At 36.5% G+C, this 22,365-nt stretch overlaps 2 protein-coding genes across 6 annotated transcripts in view; both read right to left on the reverse strand.

Annotated features, from left to right (window-relative positions):
* Positions 1-169: 169 nt before the first annotated feature.
* Positions 170-16,176, reverse strand: LOC121316245 (arginine/serine-rich protein PNISR-like). Of its 2 annotated transcripts, XM_041251187.1 has the most exons (12): positions 16,100-16,176; positions 12,850-12,967; positions 11,861-12,043; positions 11,411-11,643; positions 9,219-9,378; positions 8,276-8,451; positions 8,010-8,147; positions 7,444-7,543; positions 6,604-6,657; positions 3,421-3,591; positions 1,649-2,714; positions 170-1,075 (listed from the first exon to the last, which is right to left on the reverse strand). In XM_041251187.1, the coding sequence occupies exons 2-12, from the start codon at positions 12,938-12,940 to the stop codon at positions 1,045-1,047; spliced, it is 2,403 nt and encodes an 800-aa protein (XP_041107121.1). In that variant the 5' UTR covers positions 12,941-12,967; positions 16,100-16,176; the 3' UTR covers positions 170-1,044. The 2 variants fall into 2 exon arrangements, with proteins under 2 accessions (XP_041107121.1, XP_041107120.1); XM_041251186.1 differs by lacking the exons at positions 12,850-12,967; positions 16,100-16,176 and adding an exon at positions 12,617-12,731.
* A 3,433-nt stretch (positions 16,177-19,609) lies between these two features.
* usp45 (ubiquitin specific peptidase 45) overlaps positions 19,610-22,365 on the reverse strand; it is a 57,553-nt gene continuing 54,797 nt past the window's right edge. For 3 of the 4 annotated variants that reach the window (XM_041251195.1, XM_041251193.1, XM_041251192.1), the window contains one exon: positions 19,610-20,855. In XM_041251195.1, coding sequence (XP_041107129.1) covers positions 20,725-20,855 — 131 coding nt within the window. In that variant the 3' untranslated portion in view covers positions 19,610-20,724. Of the gene's footprint in view, positions 20,856-21,229; positions 21,735-22,365 lie in introns of those variants that run through there. The other variant, XM_041251194.1, reaches the window with a different exon arrangement.

Consider the following 22,365-nt stretch of genomic DNA (forward strand, 5'->3'; position numbering starts at 1 on the left):
GTCAGTACTGAATAAACTTAGTATTATAATCATAATAGGAGTCTATGGAAAATACTCTTCTATTCTCTCTACACTATAATAAATGCAAACTGAAGGAGAATAAATCAACAGAAAACACATTAATATAACTTGCTGTTCAATGCAACACAAAAAAGTGCACATTAGCCAACCCAAGAAACACCTTTTATTTCTCTCTCGTAGCATTTATTAAAAAAAAATAATAATAATTATTACATTCATAATGCAGAGCATATAAAAAGCAGATCCTAAAATACTGACCACCAAGGTCATATTCAGTTTTGTGGATGATTTAATGCAATTTTCTATCTGGCTTTTTTTTTTTTTTTTTTTTTTTTTTTAATTAGTCCTATTTTTTGCCATTGGTGAAAGACTGAGATCAAACAGGTCTGAATTGGGTTATCAACCGTTAAGGATAGTGGGCCTGCAGAAACCTCTTTCCAAAATCGACTTGATGGAGAAAGCTTATTGAGAATCCAACGAAAATGACATCTGAATCAGTAACATACATACCCCAAGCCATCTTTAAATATACAAACTAATCAAACTACATCCACACTACTTATATAGACGTGTACAATTAAAAAGTAACATGTATTTACCCTGTTGCCAAACATTTAATTATGCATCATGACACACACACATTTCTGCTAAAGCTGCTCATGTCTGATTAACAACTAAACAGTCATGTTAAGGATACATACAAGACAAAAAATCGTCGATGCTACAAATCCAAATGAAAAATAAAACTCAATCTCATTTGAATTTTTATTATTGACAGCAATGTACATTACGATTTATTTTTTTAAAATGTTACAGCTTCAAAATAGCTTGGCTTTAAACTTTTAATCTACTAACCTCAAAATATGAATACAAGGAAAAACCAACCATTCAAAAATTCATGTATTGCAGACAGCACTAAAAAAAAAAACACAGTTGTTTCCACCTACGCAGTTGCCTCTATAATGAGACAAGCCTTTAAAACTCATAGAATTTTAAAATAAGGTTCAGGTGCCATATCATTCCTCAACGCCTGCGATGTACTGATGTGACTGACCTGAAAAGAAAAAAAAAAAAAAAAAAAAAAAGCAGGAAAAGAGCAGCTGTTAATATTTCAAAAATACTGGCTTGTGAAGTTGGGTTAACACACAATGAATCTTATTGCTTATGTCTCTGTAAATCAGTCTAGAGAGGTGGCTTGTTTCTGCATCCCAATCATATAAAGCAGCTCTTGGATACAGTTCTTGGACGCTGTCTATGAAAGCACTCCTTGGGAGGAAAACATTGTGGCGTATGCAGATCCTTTGCCACTCAACATGCACAGCTGGGAGTGGATTAGGAGATCACACTCGCAGCCACATGGGAGCCAAGAATGCTCCAGCCCCAAATCTCCCAGCAGAGAACACTATGAAGCCTTAGGAGGATCTCCTAGAAGGGAGGGGGGAGGGGTGTGGGACAATGACTACTAATGGGAATTTAAAAAACAAAAAATAAATAAAGAATAGCTAATTAGCCAGTTAAAGGTGGAACTAAATACAGGCACATTATTCAACTATACCATTCATTATTCAATCGATACCATGAACAATCACGTAAAACAAAATACATTAGAAAAAACAAAGTGTACTACCTTGATCGTGACTTAGACTTGTGTTTGCGGCTTGCCTTCTTACCAGACTTGTGAGATTTTTCCGTTGATCGTGAACGACTACGTTTAGTCTTCTTAGACTTATTTTCCTTGCTAACCTCTGGAGAACAAGACCTGCTTCCACTGCTAGAATCTGAATATTTCTTGCTTTTCTTAACCAAGCCTTTCTTGCTGGACTTGCTATCCTGTCGTGACAGCCGGCTGGACAACTCGCTGTTCCGCTTTGATCTACTACTGGTACTACTCCCTTCCTGGCCTGTGGACTTGTGATCTTTTTCCTCTCGTTTTTCCTTAGTTTTTTGCTTCTCTTTCTTCTTGTCCTGTTCTTTATCCTTTTTCTTTTTGTCCTTATCATTGCTCTGGCTCCTGTCCTTCCTCCTGTCCTTGCTGCCTGTCTGATTGCGCTTGCTCCTGCTCCGACGACGACTCCTGTCATCACTCCTGTGCTGGTCTCTGCTTCTGCTATGGCTGACCCTGACCTTTGACTTGCTCCTGCTCTTTCTCCTCTCCCTGCTAGCTCTGCGCTCCCTAGAGTGGCTGCGATTCCACCTCCTACTGCTCCTATCTGCGCTCCTGTTCCGACTGGTCCTCCTCCTATCCCTCCCCTTCTCCCTGCTCCGCTCTCTCTTGTGCCTGTGGGAACTCCTGCTTCTGCTGCGCTGCCTGGCCCTGTGTGAGGGGGACCAGCTCCGGCTGCGTTTTTTCTTTCTCTTTGGCATGAAGGAATGTGAGGAGCTGTGGCTGCTAACTGAACTGGAGGAGGAGCTCCACCTGCTGCTGCTGCTGCTGCTGCTACTACTACTGCTCTCACTGCTGCTACTCCGACTATTGCTACCTGACAAGTTCTGGCTCCTACTCCTGCCTATCCTCTCCTCCTCTTTCACATTCTTTTTGGGCTCAATGACATCAGTCTCACTGCGAGACCTTCTTTTCTCAGTTATAGATTCGGGCTCCCTCTCTTTTACTATTTCCTGTTTAACCGAGCTGAAAATCTGTTTTTTGTCATATTCATGCATCTCTTTGTTCACTCTTTCAGACTGTTTTTCTTCTGCAAGAGGGACAAAAAAAATTAATGGGTGTTAAATTTAAAATGTATAAACAAGTATATAAAGAAAACAAATTAATAAGTTACATTTCGATAATTACTGCTGAAATTCTACAGGTAGTGGACAAAACAGTGAAAACACCAGTGTAAAGTCACTTAATAGGGTGTTGGGCCACCACATGCAACCAGTACGGCCTGTATGCGCCGTGGCATAGAGTCTACCAGCCTCTGGTGCCGCATCCCTCCTGCAGAATTCTATTCTTCCACGGGAAAGTCAATCAACTCACGCTTTATTGAAAAACGCTGTCTAAGGCATCATTCCAGAATACCCCATAAATGCTCGATTGGGTTCAGATCTGGTGACCGAGAAGGCCCCTCTTTCAAAATCACTGAGGTCTCCTCTAGCAGTCATAATTATATGCAACCAGGCCTGTCCAGCATTTTTATACATGACCCTAAGCATGCTGGGATGTTATCTTCTTAATTAACACATAAGCCACACCTGTGTGGAAGCCCTTGCTTTCAATATACTTGGTGCCCCTCATTTACCCAGGTGTTTCCATTTGTTTGTCCACTACCTGTACATTGATTAACTTAAGCACACAGTCACTTTATTGGATCTGAAGTAAAAAGAGTAAAACAAGACATATGTTGAAGGAGATATACAGATGAGAGATTTAATTTTTTTAAGCTTGAGAAGTTCATGTACCTTCCACTTGTTGCCTCTCCTGAAACTGTCGCTCTTTCTCTTTCCTCCAGAAGGCATCCTGCTTTTCCCTGATTCTGTGCCGCAGCTCCTCATCATCTGTGTCTGAAGTTTCAGAGTCTGTCTCACTTCTCTCATCTTCGCTTTCATCTGACCCGTACTGACCCAGTCCACCTGCATGCACAAACCCAAACACTTTTATAAGAGACAATAGTTTGATTTAAACTGATCCCTATTCAGTAAAATAAAACAAATAATGTTTAATATACATATATTTACTTACACGTAATTTGACAGTTTGCAAATATTTGCGACTAAGAAAATGATAAACTGCCGTGAAAGGAAAGCACCGATGAGCAAATGTTGCAAGTTGCAGTCTTTTTTTCTTCATTCCAAAATATTCGGTAAACCTTCCTGTTACCCTTTCTCTAGAAGTGTGCACAAAGGCTTATGGGATACTTAGAGCCCAGGAGAAGTTTTTCTATTGAGAGTCAATGGAGCGATGTCGGATTGCATTGCTTTGAGCTGATTTTACTGTTATTTAAAAATAAAAAAATTTAAAACTTGTAAACGCCTGTTGTACTCTAGCCCAAGGGTTTCTTGACGAAAAACATAACGCATGTTAACGATAGTGCTGGGATAAACGCAGGATTTTCATGTTCAAATACTTGTTCGTTTTTTAAAAAGTAATAAAAGCCATTAGTGCTCAGAACGTAGACAGAGAGCACGGCAGCAAATACATTAAGTAGAAAAATATCCCAGGAGTAAAGAATACGTTGTGTAGGCCTTATTTTACCACAGCGAACTAAATGCAAAACAAAGGATGCCAAATAGCAGTTCAAGTTAAACGTTGTTAGCAAGCAAATGAAAAATTTGGAACTTTAGACACTTCAAATAAAAAAATATATAATATACAACATCTATATAAAAATCACTACACAACATTTCCAGCAAGTTGGGTACTGTTTAAGCAAGGCATTTCAGAATGACGTGCTTGCCTTTTTTCTGTCCAATCAGATTCTGACTTGCTCTAAAGCAGCACAAAGCGTTCTTGATCCAGGTGGCCTTCCACAGAAATCACTATGGCCGAGTTCCTAAATTCAACGCTGAAAAGCAACAACTCTTAAAAATCGGTCCTAAACTCACCGTTGAGAGCTTGTGGCGCGCAGCATTGGCTCAACGCTGACTCAAACTCACTGACTCTCAGAGCTGGTGAGCTAATCAACAGAAAGATGGCAATACCCACAACCGCGATTAAGCTACTATATAAAAATTACGAATGGGATTTCAATGTACATACAGATACTGCAATCCGTCTTCAAAATGGTAATTGTAAATACACACACTATTTATTTTATTTATGCATTATTGTACAACAAATAAGACGCAGCCAATATGACAAACTAAGTACAGCTGGCTCTCTGAGCTAAATATACATATATATATATATATACATATATATATTATATATACATATATATATAATATAATATATATATATATATATATATATATATATATATATATATATATATATATATATATATAAATGAAGTATGCTTAAGATTTTGCAATATTCTTTTTTAGATTCTGAAGCTGCAGGCCCGATATGCAGAATTGCTCATTTTAGATTTTACCGTTTAGTTTAGGAATGCAATGAAGCGTTCCTAAATACCCAGAAGTGTTGTGACAACAGTGACATTTTTGTTGCGAGAACGCTCAACAGTACCGTTGAGTTTAGGTACGCACACTATGCGTGCGCGCCCATAATCTGGTTTGTTTACTTTTTGCCGTCTAAAACTTTTAAATAGAGGCTGTGTTGATCCTGTGTTTTTTTTTTTTTTACTATTTAATATAAATTAAATCTCACATATCACACAAAACTCTTTCATTTGCCATTTTTAAACTTCTGCGCAAGTTCTGGTAAGCCGGTAAATTTTTTTGGCATTTCTAGCGAATACGAACATGTGATTTTTGTATCCGAATACATGTGAAAAAATATTTGCTCGGATTTTTGTCCCCAGCACTAGTTAATGATAACATATCGTAACTGGTACAAAAAATGCACTTTTCTGTACGCAGATTAGAACTTTGCACAGCAAACGCTAATAAAAAACATGAATTGTTTGGTATTAGACCAATTTATATACATTTTTCATTTTTAACCTTTAACTGATAATTTACAAGCGTAACTTCTCTGTAAATATAAAAAAATAAAATAAATAAAATATATCTCAAAAGACCTGTATTATTTTTATTTATTTAATTAAACTGTACTGGAGAAGTTTTTTTTTTTTTTTTTTTAAATATAAAATTAGATAACTGAATTCCAGAATCAGTCGAGCTAATTATTTAATGTATTTCATATATTTCATTACGGTAATATTAAATAGCTGCTGCAGTAGCCTAAATACATTTGCATTAGTACAGCAAAATGTAAAGCTTATGACCATACTACTGCAGTAAATAATGCATTTTGCTACATTCTGTGACACTGCAATCACAAAATGTTTTTACACAGCACTGCGGATGAAGGACTGTGTTCACAAAAGTTCATTTTTGTTATCAATTACATTACGTCATCATTCACTAGGTTAATATATATATCTTCCGTGGACCCAGGGCAAAGGTGATAGCATTTTTAAACACTGAGAAAATAAACCCAATCCGACCCCTCTCCATAGACACTAAATAGAAAAATAGCCCTGGAGCTCTCTTTATATACCGTGATCCATTGCATACCACGTGATGGAAGTAAAGGCAGAACTGAGTACGTTGACAACACAAAATGTTTGGAAGTACCCTCTGCCATTTTTCAAGATTCCTTTTTCCCTCACTTTTTTTGATATCGCACTCAGCTAGACAAGGTTAAATTGATCAATTATTTTAATCAATCAATGCCTACAGGTGTCATTAATTGATAGACAGATATCTTGGTATGCACTTAACTTTCTGAAACTGATTAGACTGTTCAGATTGTACTGTACAAGATTTATATCAGCATTGATCATATTTATTGTAACAGGAATCTCACAATTTGGTAGTTGCATAAATAGCAAACAGCTTTTCGTTTAAATGGATTTCTTAGGCACAATCTGGCAGAGGAAAATACGATCCTATAACTGCTTCCCCACCTTAAAAAAAAAAAATAAAAAACTCCCTAATTTTAAACTAGAAACTACTTACCGAGTCCAGTGAGAGAAGCCAGTGCACTGGACTGTGCCAGCTGCTTTGCAGGAGCTTTGTATCACATCAACAGGAACAACACGTTAACACATACAGCCACGTTTTCAAAGTCATGAGAGTCTATAGCAAAGCTAAACTGTACTATTAATGCTGCTTTGCAAAGGAGAGAAGAATTACAAACATGACATCCATTAAAAAAGGAAAACAAATACATCAAATGCACTTTTAGAGAATTAGTATTTAACATGAAATTAAACATTAATTGCAATACTAGAGGAAGAGAGAAATACCACTCTTACTAATGCAAATTCTCACAAAAGAGCTGACCAACACCCTTTTAGGAATATGAGACGTGGAAGAACCTTTGCAGCTGTACCAAGTTAAAGGTGTGCTACTTATCCCCCCCCCCCCAAAAAAAAAATAAAGAAGTGGTTACTATTGATTTTATGCATGTTTCATGCCACATACACAGAGATGTCCTAATTCTACCAGTGCATTAGAAGAGACTGATGGCGACAGCATTTTTACCTTTGTAGATTACTTGTATTACTGCAGGAAAAATTCTAAATGAAACAGATACTACATTAATAAAATTATGAATCAAGATAAATACAGAACTAGAATTAAAAATGAAAAGAGCACTGCAACTACAGTGCGTCAACATGTTACCTATTTTATACCAATGAATTATAATTCTGTAGCATTTTGTTTTATAAGCTACACATTTGTATTTGTTCTTAATTAGGAGAATCTAACTACATAAATATTTAAACAAAAAAACTGTATACATGCTGGCATCACCGTCTAATGGTTTAGATTGATCTGAAGCAGAATGCATGCCTTTTGTTGCCTTGCGGTGAACCTCTTTTGCAACGCAATAGATTTCTTCATTGGTGACCTCAAAAAGCACTTCTGTCAGCACAGTTTTGGTCATAATCATCTGTAAACACAAAGAGGAAAAGGTTACGGAAGAATTTTGAAGCCTTACATTGATATGACCAGATGATGATCTGGAAGTGCTGAATGTAGAACTATTGTTTTACATGTGTATTTGTAACATTCATCCCCTGCTCCGTCTGTGCATCCCAATATAACGAGTCTCTGTATGTACATGCACTGAAATATTGACTTGCAAAAGCAAACACATACCAACACACAGAGGGTCACTGTATACTTTAGCAAAGCCATCCCAGGTATACATTATAATAACATTTCTGAATGCATCTAGGCTGGGTTGTAGCTGACTGATTAGAAAGAAGGACTCTTCTGACTAAGAAATAAAAACACACCTTAACAGGAACTTAACAAAACAGTTAAAACTGAGAAAGACATTATTACTTAAGGCGGCTGCAGATTTAACACCCAAACCTGCGGTCAGTAATACTTTGAATAAGCAAATGAAGTACCAGTTGAAATTCCTTTTCTTCCTCGGTCATTTCTGGTTCACTCTGCTCCTCATGTATTGGGGATGGACTTCTACTTTCCAGTTCCACTATTTTTGCTGCAGGTCTGTCATCTTCCTCCTCCACTTCATCGTCACTGTCCTAATAATATTAATAATAATAATAATAATAATACCAAAAATAAAAAAGGTTTAAAACATCTTGATCGTATTACAGAAACTAAAATAAGCATACACATCACTGCTCTTGGCTTAAGCACTGATACTTACAAATTTACTTTTCCGTGGTAAACAAGGTCCATCACACTCCTCTTCCAGCTCCTCTTTTGCCATTGCAGCACGTTGTTTATCCATTCTTTCTTTTTCTAGTTTCTTCTGTTTTTCTCGTTCCATCTTTTCCAGTCCCTCACGGATCCATGCAGGCAATGTCCTGCGCTTTACAGCGTCTGGAGAACAATACAGATTAAAAGTAATTTACTAACCTTTTTACAGATATTAATACAAAAATATACAGATTAAAAAAGAAACTACATACATACTCTGACATGATGATACTCAAATGCAGCATGGCTTTTTAAAAATGTTTCTGGTTAAGCCATTTCTAAAATACTCAAAGTTAATTAAAACAAAGAAAGCAGTCTAAGGTGTTTTAAGTTAAAAGCCAATCTGCACTACAGAACAGGTCAAGCTTTATCGTTACGTCCAACTAAACAGTTACTGATATGAGCAGGGGGGTAAAACATATTTTTAGATTTCACCACAATAAAAACTTTAAAAAATAGTTTTGATTGAATTTAGATAATTTCTTTTTCAATATTTACCCAGGCCACGAGAGTAAACTGACTGGTTTATTTTTAACCATGACTCCTTGGTTAATCTTTCCTTGACTCAGTGTAGAACTTTACTTGCTGGCCTATCAGCTGCTAAAAAGTTAATTTTGTAGCTTGGATATCATCGGATATAACTCTGTTCCACTCTTGGCTGAATGGGGCCAGTCCAGCAACGGTAAAGGCGTGGAGTTTAGTCTCTGATGCCCTGGCTGACCTTACTGTGGCATGACTGGTTTATTTAGTTTCCTCTTTTACTGTTTGTGTGTTGGCTGTGCATCAGAGCTGGGTTTTCTATATATAAGGGGGGACATTTGCTTTTACCCAAGGAGTTTACATAACAGTGAAAATATAAAGTTGCGATCTGGAAAAGGTAAAAGACTTACCAAGAAGTGCAGGGGGCTCCTGTTTAACTGGCATCTGGACGGGAGAGCGTGGCCGCTCCCTAAACGTGGGGGGCCCCTCTCTACGGCTCTGTGGAGGGCTCTGCTGCCAGTAAGGAGGTTGTAACCCACCAGATGGGGGGCCAAATGCAGCAGCACCATGCTGAAATAAGGTATTTAGTTTAGGGATGAAGCATTAGTAAATTTTCATGATACGAATACTTCAGAGCCCACTCTTTCACGATACACTGATTATCACGATAGTAGCGGTTATTTTTCAATTTTTTTTTTTTTTAATTCAGTTAAAAGGGTAACAAGTTTTTTCTCTGTGAGATATGGGCTGCAACACAAGGAAGGTACAGGCTTTAAAATAGCAAGATTCTAGCAAGAATTAAAAAAAAATTACAAGCACACAGGTGGAAGAAAAATAATACTCAATGAAACTGGCCTTATATTACCATCAATAGTTTCAAAAAATGATTCTTTAATTTAAGTCTGTCAAAATGGGACTGCAAGCTTTTTTCCTCCTCCTACTTTATTTACACGATTTATTTAAATGTACTTAGAAACAGCACAGAATTACAAAATATGAAGCATCTGTATTTCTTTCAATACATTTAAAGTACTTGCTTTACACACATACTGCTAACTGTTCTCAATTTTTTTTCAAATACTTTGCAAAATAAATAAATCATTTTGTACTACATAACCTGCAAGTATGGAATAGAGCAGAATGGACATGATATTCTTTATGCATATTCCTTTTTTTAATCGTTATTTCATTCATACTTTAAGAAAACACATTTCAATACCGTTATCAACTTAACCCGAGGTAGCATGTTTTTCTGGTGACATAATAGTGTACATTTTAATGAACATACTGAAACTATATAGTGATAATTGAGGGTGAAACAGAGGACAGTACAGGGGGGAGCCGCACTGGGAAAATAAAGTATGTTATTAAAGTGACCTTGCTGGTTGACTGCTGATGTCTTTTAACTCCACCAGGTGCTAAGTATGGAAGGGCATGTTTGAAGTTCCTGCTTTCATTGTTGTGCTTTTGCCACATTCTGCGGATTGAATCATCCTATGGTACTGTACTTACACGCTATGTATGTATGTATGTAAATAGCAATCGATTTTCAGTGCATTCCACTCCCTGTGACATTATTACTTTATTATCACCGCAGTTAAGTAAAAGCTTGTGCACAACAATTTAATACAAGGGGTAATTACGTCTGGTAGTGTCAGGAGAAAAAGGTAAACAAAACACAACATTCACAACCTAGCCTAGCAAGTTTAACATACTACAGGAGTGTTACTAAAATATTTATTGCAAACAGATTACAGTACTTTGGAATGTAATCTATATAAACTAGACAAGAGTTTAAGAAAAATGTCTTCAGCATAATGCCTTGCATCTTGTTAATATTGTACCACCTAACCTTCATTATCTGTTAAACACAATGCCAAAATTCCGGCCTAAAACAATAATTTTTTGCACAGTGAATACACAGAGGAGCGAACGTACCAAGAATTTTCAAAACTGATTCGCTGGTAGGATGGGACCAGCAAATCAGATGCTAGTTAACACGAGAAGGTGAAGAAGAGCACACCCACTGCTTGACTTTGGCAGAAATACTTTAAATTGCAACACAGTTTTGTTGATAAACTTAAATAAATGTTGTTAACAATGCGCGTTACAAAAATGTAACTTAAATTGATTATGCGGTATTTATATCCATGTATATATACAATGAGGAATGGAATCGATCAAAAAATAGATTTTTGATTTAACTGTAGCAGCCCCAGTACACACGACAATTTTACCCTTATTTGGAGAGAAAAGCATTTGTTCTACTTCCAGCCACGTTTAGCGAATATGTGACTATCGTTTTCTACGATTTAACGAATAATTAAAAAATGTTAAGCATACGATTATCACGAATATTTGTAATCGCGACATATTGTTCAAAAAATCATTTAATCCCTAATTTAGGAAATTTCAAACACCACAGAATTTTCTCTAACTCTTAGGCATCAATTTCAGTAGCCCTCGAAGTACACAATATGCAAATGCAACTATCTATGCTCAAAATGTTTTTTTTAGATTATCAAGTAAGATTCATTAAATGTTGCCCCAGGATAATTTGTTTTAATATCCGTGCATTTGACTGTACAAAAGGCCTATTTACCTGGTAGTCAAACTGGTTGACTGCCATTGGCGCCATAGTAAAATTTTCTGGTTGCCCTCCAAAGTTGTGGTTGTTTTGGTTGAAGACACCGTGTCTGGAGTCTGGAAGGAAATCAACACTGTCCTGGCTGTTGCTGTCTTCAGAAGTAGGAACAACGTCCACTGGCCCTGGGGCTGGAGGCATCCACTGTTGCCCTGGGGGCGGGTGAGGAGTCTGATGGGGCATCACCCATTCTGTTCAGAAAACATGCAAAGGCAGAATTCAGTATGCAGTATTTCAAACAAATATATAACAATGAACAATTAGATTGTGAAAAGTAAGAGACAGGGGTTGGGTTTTGTTTTCAACCCCCCAATATTAAAAACATTTCAAATTAAATCCTAATATATACTTGGTATATATAAGGGGAGCGGTGGTTGTTATTCTAAAATAAGAAAAACCAAGTCACACCTGGCTGCCACATTCTGCTGAAACTTGGATCCCCCTGGAAGTTTCCATGATTATTTGGACCTGTGTCTAATCCCTGGTTTTCCTGGCCATTGGGCTGCATTCCTTGCTGATCCACCACATTTGGTCCACTGGATTCCTTTTGAGCTATCCATGCCTGTGCCAGAGCTGCCCAATCCACTTGACCTAATTTAAACACACACACAAAAACACATCCAGACTGTAAATAGCCGTGTCCAGATGCCGTGCCTTCCCACACATCAAATATTGTATAAATTCTAAATAGGTTATTGTGAGTCAATTGCACATATTTGTCTCGCATACGCACACTGATTTTACTTGGTTATATCAAGTTTATCAACTCTACATTTTAGCCACTGATGACTGAAAGCTGGTTTCTGTCAACCTGGGGGCATTGCACATTTTATAATTAAAAAATAAAAGGTTTATGTGTGTGTGTGGCTGGTACTGTAAACACAAGAGAGAGTTATATTATGTTCTAGGCTACACAAAGGGAACTGACAGGGACATTACCTATCCAATGTTGACACAATAATCTGAATGAGAATATATGGCAGTATGTGATGTTTCAGGTAGCCAAGGCACAGCCAACCAAACTACACTAGCAGTGGAATATACTTCCAATTCCCTGGCTTGACTAAAGTGTTGCAAATGACAAGGGACTGTCATGTACAAAAGATGGGCCTACTAAATATTAAGTAACACATGTGATTTAACTACCACAAATGCAATACAAACCAATGGAGTCAATTAAATCAATTTCAAAGCCATCTGTGGTCTTGCTTATATGCTTGGGTCTGGACACAAGAACTTCAAACAGCACTGCATAAAACAGCATTTTAAACAGAATACAGTTATTCAGCTTGCTAGTTCAGCACAAAGACATGTGTAAACACTGAATTCATATACTGTGTGGGTGTGGATTTTATGTACACACACACTTTAAAAAAAAAAATAATTAAAACTCATACTTGGGTCTTGCTGGTGCTGGAAGGTCTGCAACCACTGCTGCTGGCTCAAAGGCCAGTGTGTCCAGCGCTGACCACCTTGATCCCACATCATTAACCCTGAAGTTTAGATGATTGGATCCTAAATGGAAAGATTGTTTAATAAACTGACTGCAGCTAGTTCAGAACGCCGCTGCCACGATCCTTACCAGATGTAAAAAAAAAATAGTCACATTACCACCCGTCTTGCCTAGTTCAGGATTACTTTCAAAACTCACCTGCTCACCTACAATGCCCTTCATCACACAGGTTCCCCCCCCCCCCCCTTTTCTGTATTTCAAGTATTATGGGTTTTGCTGTTACTGCATCTTGTAAAGCGCTTTGTGATGGTGGTCCACTATGAAAGGAGCTATATAAAATAAAGACTGATTGTGTTACTTTCTGGTAAAATGTCACTGAAGCTCTCAACTAGCAATGGACTCAGATGATCAGAGCAAACTATCTGTACCACCAGCTTCTCATTTTACCATAAAACTAACATTTAATACACAAAATAATGCTGAGACAAATCGTAAATCTTTAGCCAGTATGACTATAAATTGCACCTAGTAATGGAGTCTTGCATTTGAGGATTGTGCGGTCAATAGCCTTTATAATACAGCTGCCTCCATTTTAAACGTCTTCTATTAAACACATGTTGCTTGCACCCCCTATGGCAATGAAAGGTCCAAATAAACCAACTGAGCATGGACAAAAGAGCAGCCTGTAAAATATTACCCATGTTGATATGGAAAAAAATAAATAAATTGAGAGAGAACTTCCACTCTAACAATCAGCAAGAAAGCAGAGTGCGTTTGGAAACATGCAATGTAAAACCAATAGAATTAGGGTCTACACAAAGCTGCAAGTGGACTAAACAAACAAAGCAGAATTCATTTTCAAAGGAATTCAAGTTCAACTGAATTTTCCAGGTGTGAAATAAACCGAACCTAAACTGAAAAAAATTGTTTGCAAGAGAACCACAATTTGAATCACTTGCAAGCGAACTAGGTGTGAAAGTGCCCTAACTGTACTCCTCTTTATAGACGCCTGCATCTTAAGTGGGACAGCTGTTCACTTCACCGGGGTGTCTCCTTAAGCAGCTTCGACTTCATTCGGTTCTAGGCTACACAAAGACTACGCACACAGGCAAAATACGGTTGTGAGTTCACCTTTTGCTCTTAATACAGTTTTTATACACACCCAGTTCGGTTACAAAGGGCTGCGACAACCGCACTAGTTAATCCTTTTTCAGAGCAACTATTGAGTGCGGTTATTATATATATATATATATATATATATATATATATATATATATATATATATATATATATATATATATATATGTCTGATGTGTGACAAGTTGATTTTGTAATATTGATGAATAGGAAATTCATAACAGTGGTAAATAGTCCATACATATAATATACTTTTCTATTTGAAGTACAGTTGTATAACATTTTGTTCTAAGGAAAAAAAAAAAAAAAGTGTTTTTTGTTTGGCTTTGCAACTTAAAACAATATGGGCACATTCGAATCCCCAAACGCATGTGACCTCAACTCGTTTTTCCACCAATAGCGAACGTTTTATCTGTGTGTTTTGGCACTCCAAGAAATATCTTAGTACACGACAAAGACCCATATACGACTCCTTAGACATGCGTTCATTTTTAATCCAGTCATTTGGAAACCACTCAAGTCGTTCCCACCAGATCGCCCAGATGTTTTTATCTACCGTCATGTTACTGCAGATCGTCACCACTGTATTTAGCAGTGCAGAAAAAAAACAAAAAAACGGTGTCTCCGCTGGTTTTACAGAAAAGAGCATAGTTGTGCTGGACTAGCTCTCGATCGATTACGTACAATACTTTCTTCCAAATGCATAAAACACAGCCTTCGTGTCACACAAAACCCCACGATCTGCATGTAATGATCGCCCGAGTTCAGTGGTTTGTTTAACAAGGAGTGCACTCACTTCAATAATAAAGGTGCGTGTGTACAACAAACAACCGCAGCGAGTGCAGTTTGTAAATACGGTTGTGGAGCAAACTGCAGTGTGTGTGTACGTAGCCAAAGGGAACCCGATCTATCCAGTGTTGACATACTAATCTGAATGAGAATATATAGAAGTATTTGAGGTTTCTAGTAGCAAAGTAACAGCCAATTATTTCAAATAAACGATTTCACACGGCCACTCCTATCGCACTGCTCAAGACATTTCTTATTATTATTATTATTATTATTATTATTATTAATAATAATAATAATAATAATAATAATAATAATAATAATAAATAATATTATCATGCGGCTCCAAGTTGTAGCTAATATTTCAAGTAAATAATATCGGCATGATGTGTGATTAAACCTCAGATGATTCTTCTTAATGTTCTAAGTCTAACTGTTGCTGACATAAGGTGCTTAACTAGAATGTTATTTGCTACAATTTGTATCTGTTTTACGAAATGAAACACACAAGCAAACAAAATTAAAAAAAAAAAAAAAAAACACCGCAACATTACTTGTGTTATGATTTCAAAAAAATGTACCGTGTTTACGTTAGTTATGCATATTTTATATTTAAACCATGTACAACGCGCAAAAAATACATATTACGTCCAGAATTTGGTAAAGGGCGGTACATCATAAACGATCAAAGTTAATGTAAATAATACATAATGGTATCATATATACATACATATAATATATATATAATATATATATATATATTATATAGATATATATATATATATATATATATATATATATATATATATATATATATATATATATATATATATATATATATATATATATATATACATACACACACACACAAACAAATCACACAAATGAAAATTACGTTAAGCTTCACACAATCGCTTAAAAAGTCACCAAAACCTCTAGCAATGCTTGAATGTCGTTGCGTCTTTGTACACATCTCAGAGTTTAGCAATGTGCTGTGGTGTGTGTAAATATGTGTGCCTGTGTACTATATATATATATATATAATATATATATATATATATATCATATATATATATATATATATATATATATAATGTATGTATGTATGTGTGTGTCCGTCCTGCTGCCTGGGCCTCTGCGCCTCAGCAATCGGCCGTCTTTTTATGTTTTATATTAAAATAAAAAAAAAAAACTCCTGCGGATAATCATCCCATCTGATTACGGCATTTATCTCGAAGTGTTAAATTTTGTTAATACAGCAAGCTCACTTAATTTCCTCGGCTCCACTCTCCCCCCCAGCTGCTGCTTCTCCACCTCACAGACAATATGGCGCGTTGACCTTCAACCCGGAAGAAATCGAAAATGAGCCGCTATAGAGACGTTGCTCTAAATGCTGTCCACTGAAACTGTTTTTATTGCCAGCAAGTCACGCGTGTACTGGAACGCAGTGACCAACTTTTGAAACAAGGCATTTTAAGAGGAGTGAAACTGCGTTTTAAAGTTGCAGTCGATGGGTTTAATTTTATTTGGCTCTATCAGTATTAGTAGTCAATTAAAAACAAGTTGCGGGAAAATGATTAAATATTTTCTGTGCATTTTTGCTTAGCGACAGTCGTATTTAAGGCATCATGCATGGTACAGCAGATTAGGTGCATAGTATATTAAACATAATTGCTATCATCTCACTTTATTTCTTACCTTTTTAAGGTTATTAAAATAGCAGGCTGGTGGCGGCATTATAAATTAATCATAGACTAAAAGAAGACTTCCATATTTGGTAAGGAAGCTCTCTGCACGACTTACTGAAATGCAACCAGATCATCTTCTGCTGGAAAAGCAGAACAATAAAATACCTATATTGTTTTTATTAGTTGGTTGATTGATAATATGCATTTAACATTACAAACTCAAACCACTTCATTTAATACTCATTTTAACATCAGTTACATTTCAGAAAGCATTTCAGCTACTAGGGAACAGTATTCCGATATTGCCCTTTTTCTAAATCTGTATCCACCTCTTCATTACCAGCATACATCAGGTTTAAAAAACATTGCTGCTTTATATCTGTTTAAAATTAACTGCATAACCACTCAAAGGCAGTACAGAGTAACAATAGAAGTCAGTCCACTTTGGAATCGTTCTTAGAATCAATTAATCTCAACAGAAAACTAAGAAAAGAACACAGACATTGATGTCTATTTTGATTTATTATTTGAACAAATAAAATCTTTGTGAGTAAAACCGTTTTCTGAAAAAAGTTAATCTTCAGGTTTAATAGAGACAAATAAAGAGGACCAATATGCTGTAGACCAGGGTTATATAAATGATTCTGCCATTTGGCACAATCTCAAATGTTCAATTAACATTGTGTAGTCTGAACCCTGGCAAAAAAAATACATCCAGCCCATTTGGCTTTCTAACATAGCTTTTGCAACCAGCCAGACATATTAATGAGGCAGGGTTCCTACATAGCAGGGATGCCTGTGCATCCTAGCGGGTTTCCTGCTCAGCAAGCCGGTGTTTCTGCTGGGGAACTGCAGATTGAAGCAGCTACCCCGCAGCCACAGACGGTTCCTCTACACCTCACCGATCCAACGGGAGATGGTCCAAATTCTTTAATCAGTTAAACCTCAAGACCTTCAAACAGTCGTGGGGCGGTGGCTTTTCTCCCGCTCCTCATTTCTCTGTAGGATATAGTTTTGGAGAGGGATCAGGCTAAATTAATGTACATGTCAGAAAGTCATAATAATACATTAATGTCAAACTACTGCTGCATCTGCTGTGTCAGAATTCATCCAGGGTGCAGGACATGTACTCCCCTATCACTCAAATCAGGTGCCCATGTGCAGTAGGGGCGAGGCCATGTTCTCGTCCTACCTGTACCATCCAGCGATTGAACACAGATGGCCATTGCTGCCAACCAGTGTCCCAATTTATTTTTTATGTTGCATATCTGTTCAATAAATCAGTCTACTTCAAAATTCCCGTCCTCCTCTGTTTAAATGTTCAGTTAATATCGTGCAGTCTGAACCCTGACAGAATAGACACATCTTTTGTGACTAGCTAGACTAAATAAAAGCCTGTTTGATCCACTGCTTCCTACGTGTAGCATAGAATGTTGTTATGTAAAAACACATCATTTAATAAAACATTGCTGGGGGCCACTACATATCCAAATCATCCAAACATTTTAAAATTACTCAGTTGGTGCATGCTTTCCCGTTACCAAAGTCATATAACTCAGCTGCTCCTTCAGCAGTAATGTACAGTGCCGAGAAAAAGTTTGTGAACCCCTTACGATTTTCACATATTTCACACCTAAAATGTTATTAGATCTTAATCTAAATCCTAATAATAGCTAAAGATAACCCGATTAAACAAATGACATAAAAACATGATACTTTTTCAACATTTATTTATCCACAAATGATTCAACACTCAATATCCATGTGTGAAAAAGTATGTGAACCTTTAGATTCAGTAACTGGTGGCACCCCCTCGAGCAGCAATGAATTAAGCGTTTCCTGTAACTGTTGGTCAGTCTCTCACATCAGTTTTTTGAGGAATTTTGGTCCATTCCTCCTTACAGAACGGCCTCAACTTGGTGACATTTGAGGGCTTCCTTGCATGGACAGCTCGCTTCAGGTCCTGCCACGACATTTTGATGGAGTTTAGGTCCGGACTTTGACAAGGCCATTCTAAAACGAGGAATTTCTTCTTATGCAGCCATTCTTTTGCAGATCTGCTTGTACGTTTAGGATCACTGTCTTGCTGCATGACCCACTTTCGGTTCAGCTTCAGCTCACTGACTGATGGCCTGACATTCTCTTCTAGAATCTTCTGATACAATGCAGAATTCATGGTTGTGTCAATGACGGCACGCCATCCAGGTCCTGAGGCAGCAAAGCAGCCCCAAACCACCACACTCCCACCAACATGCTTGACGGTTGGGATGAGGTTCTTCTGTTCGAACACAGTGTTTGGTTTTCCCCAAACATAACGTTTCTCATTGAGGCCAAAAAGTCTACCTTTGACTCATCTGTCCAGAAAACATTGTTCCAGAAGTCCTGTGGATCATCTGTCTGCTCTTTGGCAAACTTCAGACAGGCAGCAATGTTCTTGTTAGAGAGCATCAGTTTCCTCCTGGCTATCCTTCCATGAACACCATTCTTGTTCAGTCCTTTTCTGATAGTTGAGTCATGAACACTCACATTAACCAAGATGAGAATGGCCTGCAGATCCTTGGATGTTACTCTGGGGTTCTTTGTGATGATTGATTTTTGACGATTTGTTGATTATTTTCAGGTTTGTTCTAGGAGATTTTGGTAGGACGACTGCTCCTGGGTAGAGTGACTGTGGGCTTGAACTTTCTCTATTTGCAGACTATCTGTACGACAGTGGATTGGTGGAGCCCCAAACCTTTAGAGCCCAAAATCCTTAGAGATGAACTGTTTTTCTGAGGTCCTCAGAGATTTCTTTTGATGGTGGCATGATGTGTTTCCACACAGATGTATGCTGAAGGCCAAACTCAAAGTTTTTGATCTTTATATAGGATATAATCTACCTAATTATTTAACCACCCGATTCTAATTATCCCCTTAATTGAGCTGATAAAACCAGAGGTTCACTTACTTTGTTCACATACCCAGAATCTAAATTACTCATTGTTTGTCTAATTCATACATCATTTTGTTTCAAAAGACATGGCATTGGTTAATATAAATCCTACTTGATATTTAAGAAAATATTCCAGAAGGCTATCATGGTAAAACTATGGAATTTCCATAATTATCATTGGGGTTCACAAATGTTTTCTCGGCACTGTAGGTTACAAATGCTTCAGATTTGTTGACTGGTTTAATGGGCTGCTCATCAGGCAACAGGACACTAACAGTGGTAAGATTTCATAAAGTAGACTACTGGATCATCTGAATTTGTTTTTTATTTAATGTAAGGGATACCACATTGAAATTATAATAAAAAATACAACTTTTTTTTTTTATTACTAATTTAAAATCTTGCAAAAAAATATTCTTGTATACCAAAATGTCAGCTGTTGTAAAACAGGTAAAGCTAATTAATTTTAGGCTATATCTATGCCAGTGAATTTCACCAACTAGAAGTACAAATAAAAAATAAAATAAAATAAAATAAAAAAATCAAAGAATAATGAGAGTGGGGTTAGTTCACATATTGAGCATTACACTATTACTTATTTAGCAAATATATTTCTGAAGCTATAGTCTTCATTGATATAGTTAATCTAAGACAGAAAATTAAGCATACATAGGTTTTCGTGGCCTAAAGGAACTTGTGCTAAGAAATGTTTCACCACTATTGGGAGAAGTTGTCAGCTTAAATGTAAGCCTGGGGAAAATACATAACCTTTCTTTAAGGGTTTTTTCTATTATAATGGAATACATATTATTAAAATAATACACTCACTTTGTGGTGTGTGGGGGTGGGGGGGGGGGGTGGGGGCATGGGATATCTATATTTTAATATTGCATTTTAAAGATACCATTTTAAATTATTAAATACATACACTGTCATTTACTACAATATCCCACAGTGTAAACTACTTCAGTTTTATTTCTCAAGACCAATCCTCAACAATATGAATTCTTATAAACCTTCAAATTATATATATATATATATACACACGCACACACACACAACTGGTAAACATGCATGAAATATCAACATCAACATTGTGAAGAAAACTAACAAGCTGAAAGAGTATTTTATGACTGCATTTAAGGTAGCCATATTGCTACTTTATTGCTGCTGTGTTCTCTTCCTTAAGGTGAAATGAGCACCTTTGATGAGGTCTTTGTAAGTCCGGTGGAGCTGCATAGAGAAGGCAAGCATGTATCTTGATACAGCATCACTACAACAATGCTTCATAGAAAAGCAGATAGGCTTGAGAATTGAGTACTCTTGATTCAGGAACAGTTTGTATGTGGGTGTCGCTGACGTATACCCACTGACCTGGTGATGTGTCCACAGCTTCCTTCTGACCTGCAATATCAGAAAAGTGGAAAGTTATATAATATGGTTTTGATGAACAAATTGAAAAATAAAAAGGATAGATGAAGATAGAAGCATGTTTTTAGTGTATTTTAGACACGTATACTGCTAAGGCAGAAACATTTGAAGCAATTTTCTTTATTAGTCATTCACAATCAATCAGAACAAGGTAACAACAATGACCATTTATCTATTCTAGTGAGAAATATACACTGACTGGACAAAAAATAAAATTGTGAATAAGTAAAGAAAAAAGTAAACCACACCACTGGAAACCAAAACTATCATACATATTAATTTAAATTGGTATATACAGTGTAGTAATAGGGTCTTTTAGAAGTTTAAGCAAAAATTAAGCAATTCTTCTTAATCCCCTTGGTAAGGTTGTGTAGCTAGTATATAAATAAGGATATTTTCTTAACCTATGATTGGGATCCTTAAAAAGGACAGTTATTAAACGTAAAGGTAATTAAAATCCAAAGCTTCTTGTTTTTAATTTCTTAAGAGCACATCTACTTCTCGATTTACGCAGTAGATGCGTTCTTGAAAATGGGTGCGTGATTCACAAATGCGTAAATCAAACTTAATTTCCCCTTAAGAAATAAAGGAAATGGTAGGGGTTAGGAGAAACGCTGCCTCAAAACACATTTGTACGTCTATTTCCTTCACTGTGTTTTATTTTAAACTGTGCTTATTTGTAACTGACAACAATAAAAGACATTAAAAAGCCTATCTAAAATAAGAAAATAATTTTTAAATGAAAAGTTTTGCTTCTGTTGAACGCTGGTGGGATGGCTTGCTGGTCCTGGTGGTGGTGGTATTGGAGCGGTGGAGGTTACTGGGTTACAGACGTCCACGTATATTGAAAAACTGTAGAAATACAACGTCCGCATTATTCCAAAAACATGTAAATAAAATGTGCGTAAATCGCAACGTGGCTGTATTGTAAGAACTACGTTTTCTCCTGGCTTGAGTGAATCGTGAATCTTCTAACAAAGCCGAATTAGACAGGGTTTATTATTATTATTATTATTATTTTTTTTATTTTTTTTTAAAGAAAGTTGACACAGTTTGTATTCTAACTTGGGGGGGGCGGGGGGGCACCACCTGATCCCCTTGTTGAAATCTCTCTATTGTAAAAGACATACAATTTAAGGCTGTCCTTCAAAAAACAATTATTTTGCACTGAAGAATCCAAAACTGCTGTCTATCGCCATTACATCTTTAAAAACAATTTGCTGTCATTATATTCTTTTATTTATTCATCTATCAAATATAAGATACTCTTTATAAATGTAAGATGGCAGCAAGAAACAACAATAGATTTTTTTTTCTTTTTATCACCCTCAAGGCTGTCAAATAAAATATAAAAGACAGCACACAATCTCACATACTTCATGCTTTACAGGCTCATAAAAAGGCATTTTCAGTGTTCCAAAGAAACACAACGAATATAGTTCAAACTGTGGGCATAAATTACAAATAAATGCTGAATGTAATA

This window comes from Polyodon spathula, chromosome 5 (assembly GCF_017654505.1).
Source record: "Polyodon spathula isolate WHYD16114869_AA chromosome 5, ASM1765450v1, whole genome shotgun sequence".
NCBI classification, from domain to species: domain Eukaryota; kingdom Metazoa; phylum Chordata; class Actinopteri; order Acipenseriformes; family Polyodontidae; genus Polyodon; species Polyodon spathula.